General features: G+C 48.3%; 11 protein-coding genes across 11 annotated transcripts; 6 read left to right on the top strand and 5 right to left on the bottom strand.

Annotated features, from left to right (window-relative positions):
- Window positions 1–169: 169 nt before the first annotated feature.
- I303_105762 (uncharacterized protein) lies at window positions 170–2390 on the top strand (the record flags this gene model as incomplete). The annotated part of the gene is made up of 6 exons (XM_018409074.1): window positions 170–889; window positions 969–1291; window positions 1359–1499; window positions 1571–1747; window positions 1834–2149; window positions 2247–2390. The coding sequence occupies 6 exons, from the start codon at window positions 170–172 to the stop codon at window positions 2388–2390; spliced, it is 1821 nt and encodes a 606-aa protein (XP_018261346.1).
- A 510-nt stretch (window positions 2391–2900) lies between these two features.
- On the bottom strand, window positions 2901–3572 carry I303_105761 (uncharacterized protein; the record flags this gene model as incomplete). The annotated part of the gene is made up of 2 exons (XM_065969238.1): window positions 2901–3158; window positions 3315–3572. 2 exons carry the CDS (start codon window positions 3570–3572, stop codon window positions 2901–2903), a joined length of 516 nt encoding a protein of 171 aa, XP_065825310.1.
- Window positions 3573–4781: 1209 nt separating this feature from the next.
- Window positions 4782–7538, top strand: I303_105760 (acetoacetate-CoA ligase; the record flags this gene model as incomplete). Its single annotated transcript, XM_018409073.1, has 10 exons — window positions 4782–5672; window positions 5737–5831; window positions 5913–6220; window positions 6288–6375; window positions 6454–6632; window positions 6709–6721; window positions 6799–7018; window positions 7087–7179; window positions 7241–7292; window positions 7399–7538. 10 exons carry the CDS (start codon window positions 4782–4784, stop codon window positions 7536–7538), a joined length of 2079 nt encoding a protein of 692 aa, XP_018261345.1.
- Window positions 7539–7689: 151 nt separating this feature from the next.
- Window positions 7690–8619, bottom strand: I303_105759 (uncharacterized protein; the record flags this gene model as incomplete). Its single annotated transcript, XM_018409072.1, has 3 exons — window positions 7690–7788; window positions 7985–8259; window positions 8364–8619. The coding sequence occupies 3 exons, from the start codon at window positions 8617–8619 to the stop codon at window positions 7690–7692; spliced, it is 630 nt and encodes a 209-aa protein (XP_018261344.1).
- Window positions 8620–9004: 385 nt separating this feature from the next.
- I303_105758 (uncharacterized protein) lies at window positions 9005–11040 on the bottom strand (the record flags this gene model as incomplete). Its single annotated transcript, XM_018409071.1, has 7 exons — window positions 9005–9172; window positions 9257–9339; window positions 9437–9733; window positions 9804–9858; window positions 9910–10620; window positions 10695–10865; window positions 10933–11040. 7 exons carry the CDS (start codon window positions 11038–11040, stop codon window positions 9005–9007), a joined length of 1593 nt encoding a protein of 530 aa, XP_018261343.1.
- A 313-nt stretch (window positions 11041–11353) lies between these two features.
- On the top strand, window positions 11354–13047 carry I303_105757 (uncharacterized protein; the record flags this gene model as incomplete). The annotated part of the gene is made up of 6 exons (XM_065969237.1): window positions 11354–11727; window positions 11833–11935; window positions 12043–12162; window positions 12233–12518; window positions 12605–12720; window positions 12835–13047. 6 exons carry the CDS (start codon window positions 11354–11356, stop codon window positions 13045–13047), a joined length of 1212 nt encoding a protein of 403 aa, XP_065825309.1.
- A 2392-nt stretch (window positions 13048–15439) lies between these two features.
- On the top strand, window positions 15440–17614 carry I303_105756 (uncharacterized protein; the record flags this gene model as incomplete). Its single annotated transcript, XM_065969236.1, has 13 exons — window positions 15440–15513; window positions 15589–15627; window positions 15689–15837; window positions 15978–16179; window positions 16269–16357; window positions 16431–16477; window positions 16535–16562; window positions 16615–16778; window positions 16842–16886; window positions 16947–17006; window positions 17066–17139; window positions 17212–17418; window positions 17518–17614. The coding sequence occupies 13 exons, from the start codon at window positions 15440–15442 to the stop codon at window positions 17612–17614; spliced, it is 1275 nt and encodes a 424-aa protein (XP_065825308.1).
- A 545-nt stretch (window positions 17615–18159) lies between these two features.
- Window positions 18160–19601, top strand: I303_105755 (uncharacterized protein; the record flags this gene model as incomplete). Its single annotated transcript, XM_018409068.1, has 2 exons — window positions 18160–18263; window positions 18452–19601. 2 exons carry the CDS (start codon window positions 18160–18162, stop codon window positions 19599–19601), a joined length of 1254 nt encoding a protein of 417 aa, XP_018261340.1.
- A 500-nt stretch (window positions 19602–20101) lies between these two features.
- On the bottom strand, window positions 20102–21553 carry I303_105754 (uncharacterized protein; the record flags this gene model as incomplete). Its single annotated transcript, XM_018409067.1, has 3 exons — window positions 20102–20856; window positions 20962–21142; window positions 21212–21553. 3 exons carry the CDS (start codon window positions 21551–21553, stop codon window positions 20102–20104), a joined length of 1278 nt encoding a protein of 425 aa, XP_018261339.1.
- A 430-nt stretch (window positions 21554–21983) lies between these two features.
- On the top strand, window positions 21984–23438 carry I303_105753 (uncharacterized protein; the record flags this gene model as incomplete). The annotated part of the gene is made up of 4 exons (XM_018409066.1): window positions 21984–22138; window positions 22251–22423; window positions 22506–22619; window positions 22735–23438. The coding sequence occupies 4 exons, from the start codon at window positions 21984–21986 to the stop codon at window positions 23436–23438; spliced, it is 1146 nt and encodes a 381-aa protein (XP_018261338.1).
- Window positions 23439–23672: 234 nt separating this feature from the next.
- I303_105752 (mitochondrial 54S ribosomal protein uL22m) lies at window positions 23673–24850 on the bottom strand (the record flags this gene model as incomplete). The annotated part of the gene is made up of 5 exons (XM_018409065.1): window positions 23673–23911; window positions 24039–24243; window positions 24359–24602; window positions 24658–24736; window positions 24820–24850. The coding sequence occupies 5 exons, from the start codon at window positions 24848–24850 to the stop codon at window positions 23673–23675; spliced, it is 798 nt and encodes a 265-aa protein (XP_018261337.1).
- Between the last annotated feature and the right edge of the window lie 20 nt (window positions 24851–24870).

Here is a 24870-nt window from a genome sequence, read left to right as displayed (position 1 = left end):
CAAGTCTTAGATTTATCTTGAGCTGGAGGTATTCGCAACAACATCCGCATAAAGGCACTTCAATTCATTTCAGATATCCTGATCAAAGTTAGGATAAGACCTCCCCACTCTCTACTATCATAGCAGCAATTTGATCGGCGTCTCCCACTTCACCGACCCATAAAGTAAAATGTCCATCTCACCGATCCTTTCCCGGTCTTCCAGAGTCTTATCTCGACACGCAAACGCACCTCGCCCTCGATTGATCTCGAGATGTACACCTTCTTCGTCCTCTTCATCGACCCGGCTCCGTTCGCTCGGAACATCCACCTCTAGCGGCAGCTCATCAAGCGGGAAATCATCATCCAGAAAATACCTACCATACGCTTTGATCGGCATTCCCGCATCTCTCTTAATCATGCCAACTCTTTCCGCCGAATCACCTTCAGACGACCAAGACAAACCCGCAAAACCGCTATCATCACTCGAGGCCTCCTCGTTGTCATCCCTGATCCGATCGTACTTGGTGTACACCCTTATATGTACCCCTGGGCTGGTCGATTATTCTCCTACCATACTACACTCCTTCACTCATTCTTTCATTCCCGGTCTGAAGGGTCTGACCGAATACATCGTCCGCCTGACGTTCTTTGGCCAATTCGTACCCGGTGAGAACGTCGAGGAATGTCTGACGACCATGAAGAGCTTGCACGAGAGGGGCGTGGCTTCTATGCTGAATTACTCTGCCGAGGCTGATCTTGGAGCCGCTCCCGCGGAAGAGGTGGACTTGGAGGAACAGGCCAGAGAAGAGAGGTTACAAGAGGTGTTCAGAGCATTGGAGAAATCTGGCGAGTTTGAGAGGAGCTTACCTGAGAAAGACCGTGGGGCAACTAGTTTCGCTTTGAAAGTTGTGAGTGCATCATAACGAAAACGAATAATTTTTTGGCTTCATGGTCGAAGCAAGCACTGACTAGAATGCATCATCTCAGACCGGTCTTATCGACCCTCCTATCCTCACGAGAGCCTCTACGACCCTTCTCAGGTGTCGACCTCTGACATACTCTGCTCAGCCAATCTCATCCAACTCCCCTCCGCAAGTCCCTTACCCTGGTACACCGCAATCTACCGATGCCAGGATTGTAGCTCGCGACCCGTCTATGGGAGACGGCAAAGAACTCTTATCCCTGAACGGTGTCTTAGGGTCGATGGGTGTTTTACACACCGACGAGGGTCTCAAGAAGGGGGATTTGGAAGAGTTGTCCAACCTGTGGGGCAAATTGAAGAAAATCGGTCAAGTCGCGAAGGATAACGGGTAAGTCCTGCCTTCCGACAAGATCAGCGCATTCAGGGGCATAAGCTGATACGTTCACATATGATAGAATCGTTTTGCTAGTTGACGCAGAGTACACGTGGATGCAACCTGCCTTGGACGCTTATACGACCTTGCTCTCGGCGGAGTTTAACAAACCTCCTCCAAAGGCATCAGTTGAGTTCAAATCATGGAGAGGGCCTTTGATCTAGTGAGTCGCCCCAATGTCGCGTATCTCGGACGACAGCAGCTTATCCGAGGTCATCTTCCTCGCTATCGCAGCGGCACATACCAATCTTACCTTACCCGACAGCCTACCCATTTGATCGCTGCTCTCAAGCACGCCGAAGACAACGACTATGCTCTGGGTATAAAGCTTGTGCGAGGAGCATACTTTGATAAAGAGCGTAAGAAGTGGAAGAAAGAAGGTAGAGAGGGCGCTGATCCCATTTGGGCTGAGTGAGTTATCTCTCCACTTATCCACTCTCCGTCGTACTCCAACCGAAACTTTACGGTCGGGCTAACGGATACTCCGGTGATTACAGTAAGCCTGCAACGGATTCTTCTTACAATGGATCGCTCAATACGGTAATTTCTACCCTCTCAACTCAATTGGCAGGACCCAAACCCGAATTAGCACTGAGCGTTATCTTCGGTACCCATAATCCCGATTCATGCGATCTCATCTGTGACGGTCTCAAGCAAGTTGGTCTTGCCACTGAACTGCCCGATGGAAGGTTACAATTGAGAGAGGATGTGCAAGGAAAGGTCGGAGTCGCTCAATTGTACGGTATGAAGGATGATTTGACGGATAAGATGGCCGGTAAATTCGTTTTCGATGGAAGACCCGTAGCTATCAAGGTGAGTTGTCTTCTCTTTCCCTTCGTTCTAGCATTACGGTGTTATCAAAATAGAGCGCATGAAACAAGGATGACCCACTGATTCTTGATTGATATAGTACATCGCGTATGGTAAATTAGCCGAAGTCATGCCTTTCCTCGGAAGACGAGCTATCGAAAATAAGAGTCTTATGAGTGGTGATCAAGGCGCTGCCGCTGAGCGAAAGAGAGTTGGAAGCGAGATCTGGAGAAGATTGTTCTAGGTCTAATCTGGAATCGTGACAGTAAGAGAATAGCATAAAATGAGATAGGTCTATATACCCCGCATAGCAAATCACCATCATCACTTATCTTGTCTATATACCCTTTTCTCGGTATACTTGTACGATGGGGTTCTCATAGCTTAGTTGGAGGTGGAATGGGATAAGGCAGGACATGTTAAAGTTTGATCTCACATTATTCATGCAACATGTATAAAGATGGTATAGATGTACAAACGTGTACATGACGTAGACTGGGTGAAAAGCTACAACAAATAAATTACGTGTATAGTATTGTCACTCTCACTGCGTGTTTAAGGTTATTATGAAGAAGTTGGGGTAGAACTGGTATCAGTACAAATGAATGATTGATGAAAGGTATCGTACAGACGCAGAAGTCGCTCTCGTTGTGAGCTTTTCAGGTGATCCCATGGCAAGAAAGAGAGACGCGAATTTCTCACGAGGAGGGAGGGGAGAACGGTCACACCGCCAGTGGAAAATCATTGACGACGGCTAGATCATCGAGAGATGATCGTTCCACGCTATAGTAGGCGGGGGCACATTCGTACTTGTACCCTGTCTCCCTGCTTGGTCGTTGGACGCGACGCTGTCGTTGAACCGTATATTGGGAGTGAGATGGGTGGAAGAAGTATATATCGATGATGGGTGATATTGCATTTGACGCTGATGATGAGGATGAGGATGATGATAATTCAAGGAGGACTGTAAGTGGATGTGATTGTTTTGAGGGGTCGAAGTTGAGGTTGAATGCTGAATGATACAGTATCATTCACTAGGTCAGCGCTTTATAGTCCTTTATGCCTTTATGCATTTAGGGAGGGGAGTGCGATACTCTTGATTACGCTGTGAGCTTACAGCAAGGTAGAGTAGGAAGGAAGAGAGAAGAAAGGATGATTATTTATTCACCGTTGCGAAGTATGTCTGCGATTTTGGCTTGACCTGAAAAGTATTGGCTAACCACCACTGATGCCGTTCATCTCCAGCTCCATCTCCATCTCTTTCTCGATGTTGCATGCCTTCCCACATGGATGACTTGGACAGGGGAGGATGAACGACAACGACATGAGACGATGACGATGACGATGCGGTCGCTGACGCAGGAGCGGTAGGGAAGTGCTTGAAGATGGGGAGGAGTCGAGGTATCAACGTAGGACTGGGTTTCATCTTGGCGGCGGCGGTAGGTCTTGTTTCTATAAGTCGGCGCTTGATGTAGTATAGCTCCAAGAAGACTTTGTGGTGCGTGATGGCGAATGATATGGTATTTGTCTCTGGGTTGCCTTGCGGTCTTTTGGCTTCGACTTTGGTGGCCAAATAGAACGCTTCGGTATTTGTATTGAGCTTGTGGTGGACACGACGGTGGATGCAGTACTAGTGAGCTTTGTAAGCCGGATTGATTGATGTTTGCATTTGCTTTTGGTTCTGCTTCGTACTTCCACAAAGGACTTGAAAAGCTGTCTGCTGGTCCTCGTGTTTGCGGTGCGATGTGAAGTTGAGGTTATCACTCCTTGTCTTTTGTCGCTTAAGCCTTTTAGAATGTATGTCCCGACCAGTGTTCAGCAGAAGGGAAGGCAAAATCATAAATGTTGTTTGGATGTTGATATCTGTTCTTTCATTCATGTTCGGATTCGGGCTGTGTGAGAACCCACACCCCATACTACATACTACATACTACTCGTGTCAGTCACACAGTAACACCAAGTGTCTTAGGCACTCCAATTGCTCAGCGAAACTTGGGAGTAACGGTCAAACCCGAATACAACTCCATTATTCATGTCGTTAACAACGCGAAACAGATTGCAAAAAGAAAACAAGGTTCGGGAAGCAAAGAACAAGGTATACATAATTCTCCACAAGAAGCAACTGATCGACGAGACTGTTTGGCCCCAAGGCTGTGGGGAGAACCTATTCTAGCCCTTGGCAATTAACTCCAGCTGGTTGACTGCGCGCAAACACAAAGTATTGATTGGTAGCATACGGGGAAAGAAAGACCGAAAGCCCAGAAATTAACGTCATGTGCAGAGAAAATGCAGGCTAACGCGAACACGTTGTTGCTGTGGGGTAATAAGTGATCGACAGGGTAAGAAAGGGAGGCTGTGTTTAGCGTACGCGTACCTGTTACGCCATCTTATATCAGGCTTGAATAACCATCTCCATAGCTAGGCTCGCTGAAAGGCTGAAATCACGTGTCATCGGAGCACCCGGTCGGATGATGGCTTTACCGGTCATGTCCAGCTGTTCAACTGAGCGACAACAAGGGGATCGAGAAGCTGATGAGCTGCAGAGATGGTCATCAACGCCCATTCTATGTCAATGCAATGAGAGATACTTGTCGACTGCTTAGTTGAATAGTTGAATGAGCTATTCGGATTGACAATGACATCAATCCGTTCCGAAGATACAGACCTACTTTGGACCCCGTCTGACCCCTCTCAATCTCAGACCACCTTGTTTCGGAAGCGGATCAACTCGACTCACGGTCTATCACTGGACAACTATCAAGACCTTTACGAATGGTCTATATCCCATCGAGCAGACTTCTGGTCCGCTCTTTGGGATTGGGAGAACGTCACCGGCGAGAAAGGCGGTCACATCGTAGACGAAGGAGCTAGTCCTGAGGAAAATCCAAAGTGGTTCGAAGGAAGTAAGCTGAACTGGGCTGAGAATCAACTTCGACATTGTCTTCCCAATCCAGATGGGATCGCCGTAATTTCCACCTCAGAGTCCACGTCTACCTACCAGCCTTCGACCAAACGCATTTCATGGCGCGATCTGGATATCTTGGTGGGGAAAACACAGAGAAGTTTGAGACGTGATGGAGCCAAGAAAGGGGATAGGATATTTTACTGGGGCGGAAACGTTCTTGAAGCTACGATATTACTCCTGGCAAGCTCGAGTCTAGGCTGTATATTCTCGAGTGCAGCCTCGGACTTCGGCTTAGATGGGGTGAAAGAGCGATTAGATCAGATTCAACCTTCTTTCTTGTTCCTCACCAACGGAGTCGTCTACAACGGAGTGATAAGACCGCTGGTACCCCTCTTACCTAAATTACTGGGATCGTTGTCAACGCCTCCGAAGAAAGTCGTGTTGATTGAACATCTGCCAAAGGATCTGGTTTCACATGACGGTCTCGAAGGGAAGATGCAAGATTGGGATGAGTGGTTGGATGCGTCAGAAGGAAAGACGATATTTGAACGCCTGGACTTCAATGATCCGATATGGATACTGTTCTCCTCTGGGACTACTGGCAAACCAAAAGCAATTGTGGTGAGTCAGCTGTACATTTTGATGCCGTCAGGATGGGTTTTAAAGAGCTGACTCTGGAGTACAGCATCGTCAAGGTGGGATGCTCTTGGACTCGCTCAGGGAACATCATCTAGCTGGGGATATGGGTAAAGGGGATATCTACTTCTACTACACAACGCCGTGAGTAGCAGCGATATCCCTGTGCTGCAGAATCATGTCGTGGGGTACAAAATCTCACCATTATCCCGATTTGCATTGTAGCGGCTGGATGATGTTCCAGTACCTCGTCTCGGGCCTAGCAACAGGAGCGACGATCGTGCTGTATGAGGGATCGCCGCTGAAAGATCCAGCATATCTATTCAACATGATCGATGAGCTGGGAATAATCATATTTGGCACATCGGCAAAATGGATAGAAGTGATATCGAAAACCTATCCTTCTCCGAAAGACAATCATGATTTGTCGAGTTTGAAACAAATCCTGAGTACTGGTAGTCCTCTTCCAGGTGCTTTATTTGACTTCATTTACGAGAAAGTCAAGAAGGATGTATTGGTAGGGAGTATCACTGGTAAGCTTGGTCCGTCTCTATACACATGCCATAATTTACTGACAATCAATGGTGCTGGCTTGTGTAGGTGGCACGGACATCTGTTCCGTTTTCGCAGGCAGGAATACTTCTTTACCTGTGTACAGGGGCGAGATCCAATCTAGAATGTTGGGATTGTAGGTGCCGTTCTCAAATCCGTCCTTTCATGAGGACAATCAGCTGATTGCATTTGATCTCAATGATCATCATGGTAGTGCCCTCGACACAGATGGACTGCCCAATCAGCCTGGAGAATTGATATGCAGGAAAGCTTTCCCGATTGAACCGTTGGGATTCTGGCCTTTGGTGGGATACGGGTTCCCGGACGAAGATGTTACAGCGGCCAAAAGGCGGTTCAAGGAGAGTTACTTCAAGGGCACTAAAGGTATTTGGTGTGAGTTGAAGGACACTTTCATTGATCTGACCTGATATGTAGACTCTTTGAGCTGATCGTCTTTTGCTGCACCCAGACCATGGCGACTAGTACGTGTTCCGTGGTAGTTGTTTATCTGCGCGGCATTTTCATTCTTCGCCCAATGCTGATCATACATATCGTTCAGTGTCAAGATCACCCCTTCCCGATCGAATAATTCAGGAGGCATAGTGATGCTTGGCCGATCAGACGGGGTTCTCAACCCCGGTGGAATCAGGTTCGGACCAACAGACATATATTCTGTGTTGGAAGCCAATGAGTATGCGGACCGTGGAGTAGAGGAAACTCTTGTAGTGGGTCTCATGGTGGATGGAGGAGCGGACGAAAAGGTCATTTTGTTTGTCAAGGTGAGTCTAGCAGCGTTGCAATCCGCCTGAGATCGACGTCTGTTGAACGTGCGATGATCTGTCCGCAGATGAAAGAGACTAGAACATTAGACGATACATTGATCAAGAAGATCAGAACGGATATTAGATTAGCTAGAAGTGCAAGACACGTCCCAGCCAAGGTTAGCTAGGCTGCTCATTCACCTGCCATACTGGTAGAAGGCTGACGATAATTTGATGCAGATTATTCAGGTTTCGGATATACCTGTTACACTGACGAATAAACGGGTAGAAGGTAAGTCATGCTCATATGCACACTGATCTCTTGCAATCCTGCACCTTGCAAGCGTTACGTTCATACAGCTGACGACTGATCAATTGATGTTATGGATGGTGTTCAGTGCCGATAAGAAAGCTGATCAACGGTGCTCCGGTGTCGAGTATCAATCCTGCGACTTTACGAAATCCAGATTGTCTGGAGGAGTATCTCAAGTTGGGAGAGCGGATGAGGCAGGAAGAGGGCATACAGAGTGATGCTTGATCCGCAGATTGCTCTGATATCGATCTTTTCCGAACGGACGAATTGTTGTAATATCTAACGTCTCCCTTTTAATTGTTCCATATTTCTGCATATGCCATCGATGTCGACACGAAATATCGAAACATTATCGCTCTACTAAGTCAACTAGAACCTATATGCCCTGTTTGAGCGCTTTCTCAGCGTCCTCTTTCTGATTCTTCGGTACTCCAGCTACTTTAGGAGCGACTACCCCGTTCAACTTTCGCAGAGCCTATATCATCGCCAGAGTCAGGATCAGCTCATCAACCAAAAATTGAACAATGGGTCGGAAGGGAATTGCGAACGATGTTTGATCTGAGTCAATCTAATCGATCGCATCTGATCTGGGACAATTGGTAGAGTGACATCGAAGAATGGAGGTGAGATGGCCCGCAGTGAACCGGACTTTACGAGGAGGTCAGACGTACCATTGCGAACCCATTATCAGGTATCCTATCGCTCGGTCGATCTTGTAATCGGACTATACCTTCCTCTGTACTGTATATCTGAAGGGTGGTATCTAGATTATAGGTGGGTCCAACTTTGAAGTTCAGATCATGGTTGAATTCCACTTCGATCAGATCGGCCTTGACTTCTCTCTTGGAGCCCGTCGTAGTGCTTACCCCCGGGGTGAGGGAGATTATGCTGAATTTGCGGGTTTTGGTGCTGGATGTGACGGTGGGGATATGTAGTAATTGGCCCGCTGCGAGTCGGAATGAGGCGCACGAGTTACTCAGTCAGCCAAAGACCAAGCTGCGTATATACGCGTGGATGAAAAGAAAAGAAAAGAAAAGAAAAGAATCTCACCGACTTCATGTCGATCACGTCCAATCGCCACGGGGTCCTCGTAGATACTGTCCTCCGTAAAGTTATCGTTGATCTTGGTCATCGTACCTTTACCCTGGAAGATATCGAGCACCAATGCAGCGTGTCTCAAGTGTCTTTCCGAAAGATTCAAGGATGGATCGTAAACGAGTTGAGAGGGGTCATTGTGTAATTCGCCAAGAGAAGAGGCGGACACGCCGTCGCGGTTGTTGTTGTTGCTGTTAGGCGGAGTGGTCATTCTGCAGCTGGGTTTAATATTGATTGGGTGATATGCGAGACATCGAAGCATATGATAGATATACAAGCTCTTAGAATGAAGAACAGAGACAACTATCGCTCACATCCCAAACTCATACACATTCAATTCAGATCGACTGACGGTGTACCAGATGGACCACCTCCACACCCGCGATCGGTCCTATCAAATGACATCATTCACATTCCTAACACATGGGGAAGTTGACTCTGTCTCAGTCTCGTCTTTCTCGGGCAAAGTTGAAAAGTGCATACATGATAAATGCAATGTAAGGTCTAGAAATACAATGTATCTGATTTGGATTCGAGCGATCCATCTCAGCCGGCTTCGCCAAGAGGCCGATAGTCACAATGGCTCTTAGAAAGCCCTACAAGCCCAATCCCCATCTTTCCCTCAACGTCCTCTTGACATCTCCCAAAGCGCTCAAATTAGGACCTTGCGCAACAATTGTAGGTTTCCCAGACCCCAAGCCGTAGTTCAGCCTTGATGTTGAAGATGTCGGTCGTAAAACCCTATTTGCTGTTCTCCATAAGTCCTGTTAGGAGAAAGGTAGAGTCAATTCCGGTTCCCCTTCGAAGGCCCGACGTGGTGGACAGCGTGCAGAAAATGCTGCACTCACTTCCAAGGTCAACTCGTCGATCTTCGAGCACATCTCTTCCACGGGTACTTTGTGTCCATGGATCTGTACTTGTCTACCCAGATCTATGAGTTCAAGGTAAATCACCATCAGCTCAAACCTTTCAAAGTCTCCTTAGGATCACAAGTATGAGTGGTAGTGAGGAATGTTGGGGAGACATACCCTCGACAGCTGTCAGACGGCTCTCCAAAGCCATAACAAGTGTACTCTTCAGCATGTTCTTCGCTCGTTTGAATTCCCGCTCTTCGATCCCGCCAAACATTTGACCTGTCAACGAATGCAATTGACCAGCAATGACATCGACTATCCTAGGGGCGAATTGCGGATACACTGAAGCGGCGATCCCGAACAATCCGGAATCGGCATAACAGTGGTGAAATCCTGCGCAGTAGTCGACAGAGTAGTGTTGGTTGAGGACTTTGGTATATAGTCGTGTGTACATCCCTTTTCCAGGTCCACCTGTACAACGAGGAAGGGTTCCTCAGCTCCCACGCAGCGACATTGAGGTTGAGAGCAGGATACTACCTACCTGCTGAGAAACTCCCGCCACCTCCTAATAGCGTTTGCAATGTGGCCAAAGCATACTGAGCGTCTCCTCAGCCCTGCTCCTGATCGAGAAGGGGGGCAATACTTACGATATCAGGATCATGTATACCCAGTCCCTCAAAACCGATATGCAGATGGACAAGCTGATCTTCCGCATTTTCTATGTAATGCTCTCCACCAGTGTAGACCGCTTTGGCATTCACTAATTCATTGTAGTCTGAAGGCGTTGATACGTTCGACACAGTGGCGAAGGATTTACTACCGGAAGGCTGTGGTTGAGTCGAAGCGTGTAGCGATGAATGTATCGATGTCGAGGCTGACGCTGATGCTGATGTGGAAGGAATATCGCCGAAGAATTTTTCAGAAAGTTCGACTAATTCGTTATGCGGCATCCCCACACCTGCAATGACCATTCTTTCGGGCTGATACCAATCCTTCATGAACCCTCTAATTTCCGTAGCACCAATCTTACTCAATTGGCTCTCAGGGCACAGAAGAGGCATACCAAGGGTGTTCTGTTGGAAGGCGACCGTGTGGAATATTTCAGGCAATATTAATTCCGGTTTCGACCATATCTCTCTGATCTCATATGCTGCTGCTTCTTTCTGCGCTGTGATCTCTTCCGGAGTCATTTGGGGATGTTTGATGGTTGATGAGATTAGCTCGAGAGCCAAGGGCAGGGATTGAGGGAAGACGGTGGATTGATACATTATTGTCTCTCTTGAGGATGAACATGTTACTTGAGATCCCAACGAGTCTATCAGACGGGTCATCTCCTCATCTGAATGCTTGTCTGTGCTCTATTCCACGAAACCCGAAACCGATTCGGACACATCAGCTACACTCTTCTCAACCTCGATCCTCAGAGACTCACCTTGAAAGCCAGCCTATCGAGCAGATGCGATATACCGCTCGTCCGTTGACTCTCGAATCGACTTCCGGCATCTACGTAGATTCCCACTGCGTGGAAATGACCCGGTAGAGATTCCGTGGCCACTCGTATCTTATTTGGCAAGGTTGTGACGACGGAAGCAGGAGATAGGATCTGCAGGTGTGCGCTGTATGTCAGCTTTTTGACCGCATTTGAAGTTGACCCACATCCGCAGACTTACGTGAGAAGAAGACGAGGCATAACCTTTCCTCAATATTGGCGGCGAGGATTGAATCGCTTTTACCCTGGGCACGAGAGACGAAGTGGACGGTCTAGGTATACGTATCATTTTGACGTTGTTTCCGCTTCTCGGCTTGTCGCGGTGAGATGGGTCGCTCGATTGCAGCTGAGGTCGTGATGCAAGTGAGAGACTTGTCTTGATATTGAATGTCGTTGACGTTGTTCATGCGGCTGTTCATTTTGTTCCATCGGTTCGAGGTGTAACTCAACAACAGGTAAAACAGCGGCGATCGCCGTTTCACCACACGCTGTGCCGAGAAAGACCGACAACGCTCACAAAAAGTTAAGAATACTTGCCCTTGCCAACATATATCTGCTTTGTGGCCGATCATATCTGGCTCATCTGACTGAAATCACCGAGCATGACGCCCAGACTACCAGTACGAGCTCTCTCGACTCCGCTGAGCGGTCTTAGATACGTGTCCTCAGCCTCAAAATCAACCCTATTCGCTCCGAAGCCCGGACAACCAAGTACCTCAACAGCTACCTCGAACCCAAATGCTGCGTCGAGCTCGAAGCCCCACACCAGCCTTCCGTCATCAAGCAGGCAGGGCGCTGAGAAGGTAACTCGAGATGTGCAAGCGAAAGGAAAAGGTAAATCTGGACCGCAACCTATTCCACCTTTACCGAGACCTCTAGGAGTACTGCAACACCCTTCTTCGGCAAATAAGACGTGGTCTCAGAGGAAACAGGAGTTATTGGACGATGATAGGCATAAAGCGAAACGGAAAGCTCTGTGAGTGAAGTGCGGCGTAGCCTCAGGTGTGACCCAATTCCGAAGGACCACTGAGACTGAGGAGGTGTTCGATGGAGCTGATGGATCCCTGGACCGGTGATGCAGGGTCAAAGAAGCCACGCAAGGGTATTTCCACGATTACAATAGGGCGAAGGGAGTCGGAGGTGGTAAACTATGGATAGCCCCGAACGTCTTGATACGGGAAGATGTGAGTCTCGTACCTTCATCTACGTCGTTGCCCCTCGCGTATACTGCTGCTTTGGAACTTAAAGGCAAATGAAGGCGGTAGCGCTGATGCAAAGGAGGGGATCGCAGAAAGCCTTGTATTTCCCTGATATATCGGGCAAATCGTTACTGGGCAACGAGGTGCACACGACGGACCTGCTGAGGGGCAAAGTGACGTTGGTGTCGGTTATAGCGACGCGGCTGTCTGAGGTAAGTGCTTAGGTGTAAAGGTCAACAGACTGAGGAGAAGCTGATCATCATGTATTGCGACTTGATTCAGGAACACGAGCAATCGTTCACCCAGCCTGTATTGGAGGATGTAGCTGGGCACCCGGAGTTCAACTTTGTCCATCCCTCTTCCTCCTCCTTCCTTCCCTCTTCCCTTCTCCCTCTTCCTCCTCCCTCCCTCCCTCCCCTCCTCCCCTCCCTCCTCCCCTCCCTCCTTCCCTCCCTCTTGTCCCCCCTCACCCTGCCCCCTTCTCATCGATTACCCGACCTGATCCTCTTATTTCCGACGCTCTGCTCGTCCGCTCTTCCGCCCCCCTCCCCCTTCTCTTCACCAAATCGTCCCTACCTCACTGACACAATCTTGCCTATCCTGGTTGGGCGGGCGGCTGACCAAACTCACTGCTGCGATAGATAAATCATCAAGAGAACAAATTAAAATCATTACTAGTGTCTTTCTTCATTTCCTCCCTCAAAAGGATAGTACCGGAAGACAGATGGGGGAGCTACATGATCTCAGGGGGCGATTGGTCTTCCATGGACGTACGTGTAACATAACTTCGCTTTAACACATGACCGATATCATGGAGGTATCCGGATCAAACGACATCAAGGGATGAGGTGACTGACAATCCACGTTGTCCATCTGTGATATAGATAACTTCACCTTTGGGCATCGATAACAAGCTATTGGGGTACATATATCTGGTAGACCAAAACCTTAAAGTCCGCTGGGCAGGGTGCGGGACGGCTACTCCAGAGGAATCTCAAGCTCTCAGAAGAGCCACCGCTGTCTTGCTGAGGAGGATATCGGGTGGAACAGAAGCAAAGGAAGATGTGTCGGCCAAGGAAGGCGAAGTCACAGTATAGACAATTCATGCATTGTGTATATCGTATATCTCGAGTCATGATTGTTGAGATATCACAAGCAATTGGTGATACCGCATAGGGAAGATATGTGCGACAAGAAGTAGCCGCTTGATGCGAATGTTGTTGTTCTGCGTACAAAGTCAGTACAAGTGGCGTTGTGGCAGAACGACAACACCCTTGTCCAAGCCAACAATAGACCATTCCTTGCAATCCCTTGAATGGTTTTTGCTGTTCCTTTTGAGTCTGCAAAGAGATATATTGGGCCAGACAAATGGGAAACCATCGGAGGGTTGGCCGAGTGGTAACAGTGGTGCTTTCAATTTAACAAATTAGCTTTGTTCAAGACAACTTAGAGCCGCACTCTGAAAAGGCAAGGGTTCCACAGGGCAAAAACAGGAGTGATGCATGATCGGTGGCTGAAGGCCAGATCGATGTACCTGATCATTACTTGAAACGCATAACGGGCGATCTCACTGATCGTGTAGCTCAAACGCTTCCATGTCGGCAGCCATCCAGTCTCCAGCGTTAGGGGCTTCGGTCAAGTTCAAAGCGCCTGCATGTTCCGAAAACAGAACAACAGACTGGTGAAGACGCAAAAAAGCCCTCGCGGCGTCTGGACTGAATCCCCCTCGCGAACCGACAACGATGAAGGCGAGCAGACCTCATGCCTGTTGCTGGTACGGGCCTTGCGGACGGGCAACTCGATCCATACCTCGTTCAACCTCATTTGGTCGGCGGCGAGTCTCGAACTGTAGTTATCCCCTCGAATTGTTGAGCGGCATTTTTGGTCGCTTCTTGGCGCCTATGTCGCGTAGAGACCTGCTACAGCAATCAGGAGCTGCTACTGCTCGCACACGCCTAGGACATGCGAGCTCTCACAGGCAAGCTTCGATGACATCGTCCTCAGCTGCAAGAGTTACCGAGTCTATGTCAACGACTGGGGCGCATAGGCGCATCAGGATTCACGGCGATGGTCCGGAAAGGATGCGGTTCGTGACTACTGGTAATACTGACCGAGCGACTTCTAGGCCGCTTACCCATACCCATACCCATGCCAAACAGAGACGAGTCTAGACAGATCAGAAAGGGCAAGACAAGTCGCGATCCGGGGTAGACCTAATCGCTACATCGAGGGACGGGGAAACTCTGACTCCTGGACACTCGACCTACTCGGGTAAGACGCCCGTCTTGTGAGCTCACTTGACAAACAGCAGGTATCGAGCGAAGTACGCTACCAATAATGGAAAACAACAGGATGGCGGACTGCATCGCTTAGAACAAAATCCGTAATCGTATCATCTTCCGTCCGAACGATTCAAGCTGATATCGATCCTCTCCTCATCGTTGCTCTGCTGGAATTATAAGGCAAACGATCGAGAGCGGACGTCTCGTGCGGCCAGAAGGGGTCTCGCATCGGAGCAGTAAGCCATCGGGACAAACTCTTTCCGAAACATCGACCATGTTATGGCAAGAATATCGTCGAGAAAGTGTAGCTTCCAATCTGCACAGATCCTTGAGGAATGTGCACCTGCGTTCCTTCATGGGGCGTGCGAAAGCTTTCTTTCTGTGCTGACGATTCCCTCCAGACATGTCACACGCCTGATACAAGTCATCCTCATCATCCACCATAGCCCACGCCGGAACATAAGCCGCACAAAAACAAAAAAATTAATGAAGGGTAAGGGATTCGAACCCTTGCTCTTTCGAAGTGCGACTCTGATTCGTCTTGAACCAAGCTAATGTATTAACTTGAATGCACCGCCATAACCACTCGGCCAACCCTCCGATGGTTTCCCATTTGTCTGGCCCAATATATCTCTTTGCAGACTCAAAAGGAACAGCAAAAACCATTCAAGGGATTGCAAGGAATGGTCTATTGTTGGCTTGGACAAGGGTGTTGTCGTTCTGCCACATCGCCACCGATACGATGTGGCGCGCGCGAGTCACGATGATCGGCGAGGTCCGTTCCACGTGGCCCAAAGGAGGGTCTAGCTGTTGTATGGAAGATCCATTTCTCTGGTGGAGGACAGTCGGGGGGACCGCATGAATAACTTTTGCTTCTCATGCAATCTTCTGCTGGGGAGGCTATGACGATCCTCTTTTGTGCACCCGAGCTTGACTCAGCCGGGCTAAGAGAGATCAGGTGAAGACCGAAGGGTCACGCATTTCCAGCTTGCAAGCTAATCTCGGAACAGGTCAATAGAAAGATTTGCGTGCCCAATCAGCCTATTATCTAATTCGGTCAAGAGCTTGACGCGTTTCGGTCACCGCACCAACAGTGAAAACATTCGTCGACCTTTTTGTGTTGTGTTGTCTTTTCATTCTTGTTGTCAATCTGGTAGATCTTCGCCTTGCATTGTGTACATACCTCAGCAAGTATAGAGGAGACAGGATGTCTAGCTCTTCTACTCAAGCACAGCGAAAGGCCAATCGAAGAAGAAGCTCAAGTGTGACGAATGCTCTCAAGTGAGTACGACTCACACTTTATTTTTGCAGTGAGCTATGACGACGATCCTGATAAGGGGATGATCTGCATTTCAGACAGATTCCGCTGAATCAACAGCAAGAACAATCTTATGGGTGCGTCCAGCTCTGTTTACGACATTCTGACTTGGGAGCAGATATTGATGCGTCAACGCAGTAGCGAAACGTCCATATCTGAAGTTAAACCATTATCAGGCAAACCACGACCCAAAAAGCGCAAATCAAGTAAAGATGATTTACTTGAAAATTATGTCTCGAAAGGTTTCTGGGACGACCTCAAGACTGGTAGATGGATGTTGGTTCCTTGTGAGCCCTTGTTTCTCTCGCTCCTCCTTCCTGCTCTCTCTCTCTCTTTCGCTTTCTGGCTTTATCTCGGTGTCTCCAGCGAGATGAGAATTTCACCCGCTAACTTGACATCTGGACTGAAATCGGACCCACGCACACAGCTTCCGCATTCATCTTGATGATCGTCGCGCCTATACTGTATTGGAACCACAAACTTCTGGTGCAATATGGACTACTGAAGCCTGATACGCCCAACCCCTTCACATACCTTCTCTGGGTATCGGGAGAACAGCCCAATGGGACGTATACGAAGAGTATCTACGATTTCGCTTTCCTAGCTCAACATGTCATCTTCTGGTCTTTGTGAGTCTCCGCCTCTTCATAGTCCTGCTTCCCGTATGAGGTCTGCAACATTGTCATGTAACGATGTGAGCTGACATGTGGTATGACAGCGTTCGACAATTCGTCACTCTCCATATCCTGCGACCGATGGCTATCGCTTTAGGTATCAAGGGGAACAAGATTATGAGGTTCCTTGAACGTAGGTTGGGGTATTGCCATTCTCGGGGTTCTCCTTGAGAGCAGGACTTACTGACTATGGGGATCTTGAATAGAGGGTTACGCCGTGTTCTACTTCACAGTCCTAGGTACTCTTGGTATCGTGAGCTATGTCATCCTCAGATATGCAACGGCGGAAAAGCTGATCATCTAAACCAAGTTCGTGATGAGAGGGCTCCCCACTTGGTGTGAGTTTCCAGTTGATAGGTCTACGACGAAAGCTAATGTGCATCATCATAGGGTACAAGACCGAGTACTTCTGGATCGATTACCCGCACAAGCAGATGACTTGGGAGTTGAAGACGTATTACCTCATGCAGGCGGCTTATTGGATTCAACAGACTATCTTATTGGCTGCTAAGATCGAGAAGCCAAGGAAGGATTTTAGAGAGCTCGTTGCTCATGTACGTGTTCTCAAAAATAATCGATGGGATTCATTCAGCGTCGTTGACATCTCATCTGAACAGCACATTGTTACCCTCTGGTTGATCGGATGGAGTTATAACATCTACGTGAGCTGTCAATCTCGATGGCCCAGGGACCTCCGCAGCTGACGGTATTTGATGGACCAGCTCACCTATATTGGTGTTTCCGTTTTTGTTACCATGGACGTATCCGATATCTTCCTGGCTGTGAGTATACAATTCTGCCTGTGTTTGTCAGCTGTCGGCTGACAGGAGGACTTTGGTAGCTGGCAAAATGCGTTAACTACGTCTCTGAATGGGCCTCTCCACCATTCTTCGCCTTTTTCGTCGGTGTCTGGACGTGAGCATCGATATCACCAAAGTACCCCAATGATCGGGAGGTGGACTGCGTTGACACTTGCGCATTTATCAGGTATTTCCGACATTACTTGAACATTTGGATCTTATGGTCAGTATACACCCAATACCAGCTTATCCCGGAGAAAGAACGTTCTCGATTCGCACCGCAGGAAGACAAATGGCTGGACTGGTGGATGAAGTGGCAGGTATTCGTGCCTATCTTCTTACTTCAACTGATCAACTTGTTCTGGTATTTCCTCATCTGGAGGATTCTCATCAAGTGGGTGCCAGTCCTTGTCCTTCACCTATCTCTACCTGTGGTCTCATTGGGAAACAGAGGAATCGAGATGGAATCAGCTAACAGTGGTCTGCGTCACAGAGCGGTATTCTACAATGACCTTCATGATGATCGATCGGACGATGAGGATGAGCCTGAAGGTACGCAGACGACCGGAGACAAGTTGAAAGCTCAATAAGGGGCGAGACAGCGGAACGGCTGAGGAGTAATGGAGGAAGGGCAAATGTCAGGGGGAAAAGAGGGATGATGTGGAGTGGAAGGCGTGTCAAAACGAGCGGGCGGACGGCGCGAAATGGTCTTAGGGGAAGAGAAATGTGTCATCGGAAAGGGATGTACCCTCACACAACATTGAGATTCGAAGTGATACTATAATACCTAAAATGCAGTCACGTCGAATTCTGCAACGAGGTGGCATGGAATGTGGTGATTCTAACCGAGTCTTAGGATGTTATGGTATTCTGATGTCATCGTAGTGATTTAGTAGTAAATTGATTATGCAAATTTGATTCCGATTACTGTTGAACGTTCCTTGGTTACGTCGTTTTCGTTTTGGTTTTCTTGGTGCCCAAGGAGGAGGTGACACCCGGAAGTTTTGAAAGTTACTCGCACGCACTCGTATTACTACTACAGCTGACCAAGTAATCTATTACCACCTGCCTGCTTGCTTGATCATATTCTCGTACCTGTCCACTTACATCGTGTTGCACCTCGACTAGCACCGACATGTCTTTACCGTCTCTGAACCCCGAAAAGACCGCTTCTGGAATCATCGTTGATCCGCGGACTCTGGAAAGGGTGATCCCTCAGTCTAGGAGGAAGGATGGGACGTGAGTGTGTCTCTGCTTCTCTCTGTGTATGGTGTATGGTGTATGGTGTATGGTGTATGGTGTATGGTGTATGGTAGATCTGTATGTCTGGCTGCAATCCTTGTTATCGTACATTCCCATGAACACCTTGAGTGAGCATGGTCGTTCAACCTGACTGACGATTCGTTATCACAACTATCACTATTCAGCGTCAGGAAAGAACAGAAAGTACGACCTGGTTTCACCCCTCAAGAAGACGTCGGGCGATTCCGATCCACCCGCCAAACACAGGAAGACGCCCGAAGCTCCTCTAGACCAATTATCCCAGGATCCAACAAGATTGGCGCTCAGCCGAAAGTCAGTACGGAGAATGTAAATGTATTCGCGAGTGATCCGAAGGAAAAGACGAAAGCGCAAATTAAGAATGAGAAGAGGCGCGAGAAACGCAGAGAGAAGGTATCGATGTCGTGGGATGATGAAGATGGGAACGAAGATCAAGATGGGGATTTGGGCGAGGATTTCAAGGAGGTGGATAAAGCTGCGAAACAACAAAACCAGGGCAAGGACAACGACAACGGAAAGGGCGCTGAACAGTCTTTCCCACCTTTCGAAGGTAGTGGAGGAACCCCACAAGAAAGTATAGTGGATGAAATCAAGAATAGGGAGGACGAAGAAGATGGCAAAGGTCCAGGATCGAGTGCAGAGAACATCACTACGGCAACTACGCAAAACCCTCCCCCTGCTCCGTCGGGCAGTGCTCCTGAGACTGCCCTTGAGAATAGAAATCAGACTCCTGGAAACAATGATAATAATAACAGTAAACCGTCTTTATTGGATGATCGAAAAGCAGAAGTGAAACAACAAGCACAAGCTCAATCGCACCCAATTCAAGGAGGAAGAAAAGGTCCCATAGGATTAGCTAATCCCCCACCTATCGAAGAGGCACGACCAGCAACTTCGACTTCGACGTCGACCTCGAAAGCTGATTCGACGGATGATTGGAGGACAGTACAGAAACCTCAACGAAAGGGGCAACAGGGTACTGGGTCCGGAGGTAGAGGTGGAGCTGGTGGAAGAGGTGGTGGTGGTGGTGGTGGTAGAGGTGGAAAAGCACAAACCAGCGGAGCAAATCGTCAATCCCAATCCCAATCCCAAAGTAAGCCTGCTCAACCTTCCACACAGGCGCCGGCAGCACCACCTAGAGAGAGGAAAGAACATAAGATCCGAGAAGGCGGCGCGAACGATATTTCCAGTTTGGCAAGTAGAGTCAGGAATTTGGTAGTTGCCAATACGGTCGGTAACTCCAAAGAGAAGAAGGAGGAGCCTGCTAGTAATAAAGGGTCTGCGCAAGCTGCTTAGTCGGTAAAGCTGGACAATTGTACGGAGGTTGAATTGTAGATATGCAAAAGGGAATTTGCGAGCATGAAAGTAAAGTGAAGGAAGGGATATGTATGTCTCGTCTGAGAACAGTGGTCTGAACTGTATTTGGATTATATCCTATCTTATCATATCACCTGAAATTGGGATTCGATCAGAAGTGCTTGTTCGTCGCGCATTTGTTCATTGGCTCTTAGTTCTTGTTTGGATGTGGGAATGCCTTGTATAAATTCAAAATTTCACAATTGGAAGGGAAGGATTGCGAATGACTTCGATCTATAATGCATTGAGGTGTTCGTATAGTACAAGATCGGACTACCATTGTGTCGTCTATCCACTGTCCTCGATGCTTCTACGTGAAGTCTACATGAGAGTTCTTCGTCAAAATGCACAATGCCATGAATACTCATAGATCGTTTGGTGTCACTACTGCTCTACGAAGGCTGTAGCTATGTATCGGAGCTCAACTCATCTCCACTCTTCTAGACCTTAGTCCCGAAGACTCTTCCCAGCAACACCTTCCTCAGCACCTCTATACCCGGGGTTTGGGTTATCACCCACGGAAGCTGTATCGCCTTTTCGATCTTCTCGCCCATCCTTCCCGTCGATTCATCCTTTTTCCCTACACCTAGACCTAAGGTCTTCAATTTCTCATCTTTCGATCTATCCACATTCGTCTCTCCCGTTCCTCTTCTATCCACTACACACATCCCCCTCGTCAATTCACCTATCCTCTCGATCTTGAAATCTCTTGCTTTCAACACCCATCCTTCCTCTTCTAATGGCGGGCTGTTTCGTTTTTGCGAGGCATGGGCCAAGGCAAACCATACAGCAACGGGATCATGCATCTCCATCGAATCTTCCAGCCCGAAACTAGCCTGTAATCCCCTGACGCGGACTAACATCGCACTGACGAATTCCTCCAGCGGAGTAGGCGCAGGTTTGGCGGGTATGAGACCGTTGGAATCGGGGATAGGCATGACGGAGGGATGGATCAGGTCGGAGAATGGGATAGCGTGTGGAGTGGTGATGTCCAATGGAGCTAAGATGAATTGGAATAAACCGGCTTTGCATGATTCGAGGATCTCGTTGGCGGCAAAGGGGTCGGCGAAGCAGTTGAATTCGGCGACGGGCGAGGTGTTTCCTGGATGATCGAGGGCGGCGCCCATCCATACGACGCGAGAGACTTTGGAGAATGTCGCGGGATCGGAACGGAGCGCGTGGGCGAGGTTGGTCACTGGATATGATGAAGAGTCAGCTCGAGCCGAATGGATGAATGCATGTGTACCATTGTGATTAGTGTGAAGTTCAGCGGAGCGGAAGAGACGTATCGTATACGCACAAGGACCCAAAGCTACAATCACGACTGAGTCGTCCTCCTCTTCCCGCAGTATATCCAGCATGACCTCGTACGATGGTTTAGATGATATGTCCAGGTATTCATGTGGAACTGAGGGGTCAAGAGCGGGAGGAGTGAATTCGGGGTGCGTTTGAGTTATATTCGATAGACCGTCTGGACCGTGCTACAGTGGAGTTCAAAAGATGAACTCAGTAAGGGTACCAAGTCATATGCGTGGTTGAGGACAGCTCACGAAATACGCCGCAACAGCCTTCTCACCACCTATAGGCCCATCTTCTCCCAACGCCAATACGGTCTTTCTACTTGGCTTCTCGTTCGAATTCGCGTTCTCGGCAGTAGCAGTGGCGGTCAGACTACCGTACCTCGACTGAGCACCTGGAATCGAGTCGATCTCTTTAGCTAAGCTGTGATAGATCTTCAGCAAGTTACCATGAGCAACGGGCGCGTGGGTGTTGCCGAATACGATTGAGATGAGCAGGACTTGGAGTTCGGGCGAAGCGAGTGAGAGAAGGATGGCGAGGACGTCGTCCACGCCTGGGTCGGTGTCTAGTATGATCTTTTGCGGTTGAGGCATTGTGGTGAATCTGATTCCAGGTGGGAAGTCGGGTTAATTTGTGGAACAATGGGGCATAAGCTATTATCGTCGTTACTCCTCTCCTGATTTTAGCTATATGTACCAGTGTCTAGGACTGTCCTATATCTGAGTTCTAATGAGGTCGTGTATACGGTGTCTTTTCCTTTCCTTTGCTACCATTGATCCTCCTTTGATCGTCACGAACCAGCTCGCCATGACCCCAGTTACAAGCTCAACGGCGGAGGACGCCGCATTGCTTTACCCCGCATCAACCAAGAAATCCAATATTTTCGGTAGTTACGAGTACTTTGTTCTTCATGGTCCATCCATTCTTCAAGTACAAACAAGTCGAGTACGACAGAAACCCTCCTGCAAGCGACGTCATCTCTGGCAGGAATTGACAAGACAGGACACATCGAGGCTTCACGAAATGCCAGCAAGGTCACTTGGCGACACCGGATCGCTGCTTTCCGGAGTATTCGATAACGTCCAGATCCCTCATCAAACCTTATGCGTGATCAACGATGGAATCGCTTTTTCGGGTTTGAACGTGTTCAAAGATATTCTCAGTAGAGCGATACGGAGGTGAGTATCCAGACAGGCTATTGTGATCGGCTCTGTCACATCAGAAGGGATTATCGAAATTACCAAATGAATAAGTAGATTTGCTGATCCAGCGCCTCTTCTTTGCACGTAGAGGAGAAGAAATCACCTTGATATCGATCTTACATTCACCTGAGACCCTCTTACCTAACGGATCAACGTCCTCTGCGTCCTCAAAAGTCAATGTCATCGATCTGAATAGCTCTATAAGTGGATATGGAGATGAAGAGACCATCGAATCTATCAAAGAGAAGATATTGTCCACCTGTGAGCTTGGACTCTGTCTCTCTGTGTACCATCATCTCGGACACAGCTTATATATCCGTGAATTTTGATTGATCCCTCGCAGATACATCCGGGCAAATCTTCATTGATGCACTTGATATACTGGCCGAAGATTACTCGTCTTCAAAAGCCTTATCCCTCGTCCGGAATATACTAGGTATAATCAAGAAAGCGAAAGGTAAGCTTGGCTCGCTTCGGCTCGGCTCTTCTTCTGCCAGATCATCGAGCTCACAAAATTCCATGTCCATGTCCATGCACTACATCTACATCTACATCTACATCTACATCTACAGCCCCCTCCCGCTTGGTCTTGCTCTTACCTCCCCATTCAACCTTATACGCCTCCCTGATACCGCCGACATTTAACTCGACTCTGACACTTCTCACGCCCCATCCGCCGAGACTCGTCGAACACTTATCCAAATCATATTTATCGCCTATATCTTCCCCACCCTCGCCCAATTTATGGATGATCCTTGAGAACGCCACGAAACGGTCATTGAACGACGATCTCTCCTTCAAAGCTGACTCCTCTGCTTTTGAATTTGACCCGACCTGGACACACCATGGAGGGTGTGCGGTCGTGCAGGTTTTGATTAGGAAACCGACTGGAGGGATTAAGGGTATTTCACGGTCGTTGGAAGGTGTCAAATTGATAGAAAGTGAAAACGAGAACGATAACGGGGCAAATTCGGACTTCGGTAGTCAAGGGGTTATAAGGGGGAAAGGGCTGCAGTTGCAACTGCAGATTGTACCGCTAGACCGATTGGTGGATCTGAACCCGTTCTCCAGACCTGCTGCACAGGGAGAAATCATGGGCAAACAGGGAGAGAGTAAGACGCATTCCGAGTTGGATTTACCGTTTAATCTGAGTTTGACGGATGAGCAGAAAAGGAAAAGAGCGGAAGTGCCGTTGCCCTATGCTCATGAGGGTGAGGGTGCCAGTGGGGATTTGATATGGGAAGATGAAGAAGAGACGGACGATGAGGAGATATGATCTAATCTGACACAGCAAAGCAAAGCAAAGTGGGGTGTGGTTAGAATGAAGTTGCTTAGAGTGCTATCCTTCAATGCGACCATGATTTGTCATGTCATGTAAGATGGGTAGATGCGACTCATGGATGGTTTCTACTGCTCAATGACACAGAATATTCGGTCTTTTGCCAGCTCATTAGATCATCATGATGCGATATAACGATGCATCTAGATTCGTCTTCGTATCCGTTCGAGACTACCATGTCCACCCACTAATAACCTTTCGTCTGATCTTCCCGTCCTCCCTGACGACTCCGGCGCTCCTTACTTTTCTCAGATCCTTCGCAAACTTGTCTGCCAATTTCTCTTCGGGGGTCTTACCTTCCTTGAGCAAGACGTGGATCTTGGAGGACGGGTGATGCTTGATACCGTATTTCCCTCTTCCTTTGATATCGAGTCTGGCAATCTTAGGTCCTTTCGATACCCAAGTCTCGGCTGAAGAGATCAAAATTGTGAGCATGTGGTCATAACAGATTAAATCAATCCATGATCAGGGAGATACATGTAAATGCGTAGATTCGGAAATGCAGCCAATCCATTTCATGTAGGTGAAACCACTCACCAACAACCAATTTACTCCTATTTAGACCTTTATCAACCGCGTGATCTCTTGACAACGCCAAAGTGGATTTGATCCATTTCGAAGCCCTTTTCTCGGAGAACTGCATTTGGACGATCGCTTCGTCGATTGGCAGATCAGAGATTTGTCGGGAGAGGTCGTTTAGCTTTCTGTGGGATATCTTGTGTAGAGCTGAAGAGTATTTGTGCTGTACAAGTACAATCAATCAGCATATATGCGCTACATCACATTCTTTTATCCCATAATGGAATGCATGATGCAGTGAGATGGCGAGGATATACATCTCCTTCATGACCACTCACCTCCGTCCAGGGCTTATCGCCCCTTTTCTTCCTTTTCTTCATCCCGCTCTGATCCTCTTCGGCCTCTTTGGAATACTCGTCGAACAAACCTCCCGTAGACGCATCCTCGTTCGTCGTTACTCCTGCACCTTTTTCCTCAGTCATTGTCACCCCTCCGGTCGCCTCATCTTTCGGTTGATCTTCTTCGGAAGTCCATCGAGGTAATTTAGGGAGATATCGATCCCATCCTGCCAAGTTGAATGCGCTACCCCATCATATCAGTTACTGTCCTCATTCCTTCGGGGAAACAATAAGCTTACGTTCTGACTTGGTTTGATGGACGCAGATGTGAGGTGACGGGTCGAAGAGATGACGGACCAGCTATGGAAGTTTGAGCGACTATATCAGAGCAAAAAAAGTCAGTCGAGTAGCTGATTAGTATGGGATCCGATTTTCGTGGCTTGAGACGAGCTTGGACTGACCTGTGAATAAGGATCTCAGTGGTCTGGCCATCGTGACTTGGCTGTGTATCT

This window comes from Kwoniella dejecticola, chromosome 7 (assembly GCF_000512565.2).
Source record: "Kwoniella dejecticola CBS 10117 chromosome 7, complete sequence".
Taxonomy (NCBI): Eukaryota; Fungi; Basidiomycota; class Tremellomycetes; order Tremellales; family Cryptococcaceae; genus Kwoniella; species Kwoniella dejecticola.
The sequence above is the reverse complement of the archived record's forward strand: the minus strand, read 5'-3'. Positions and strand labels throughout refer to the sequence as shown.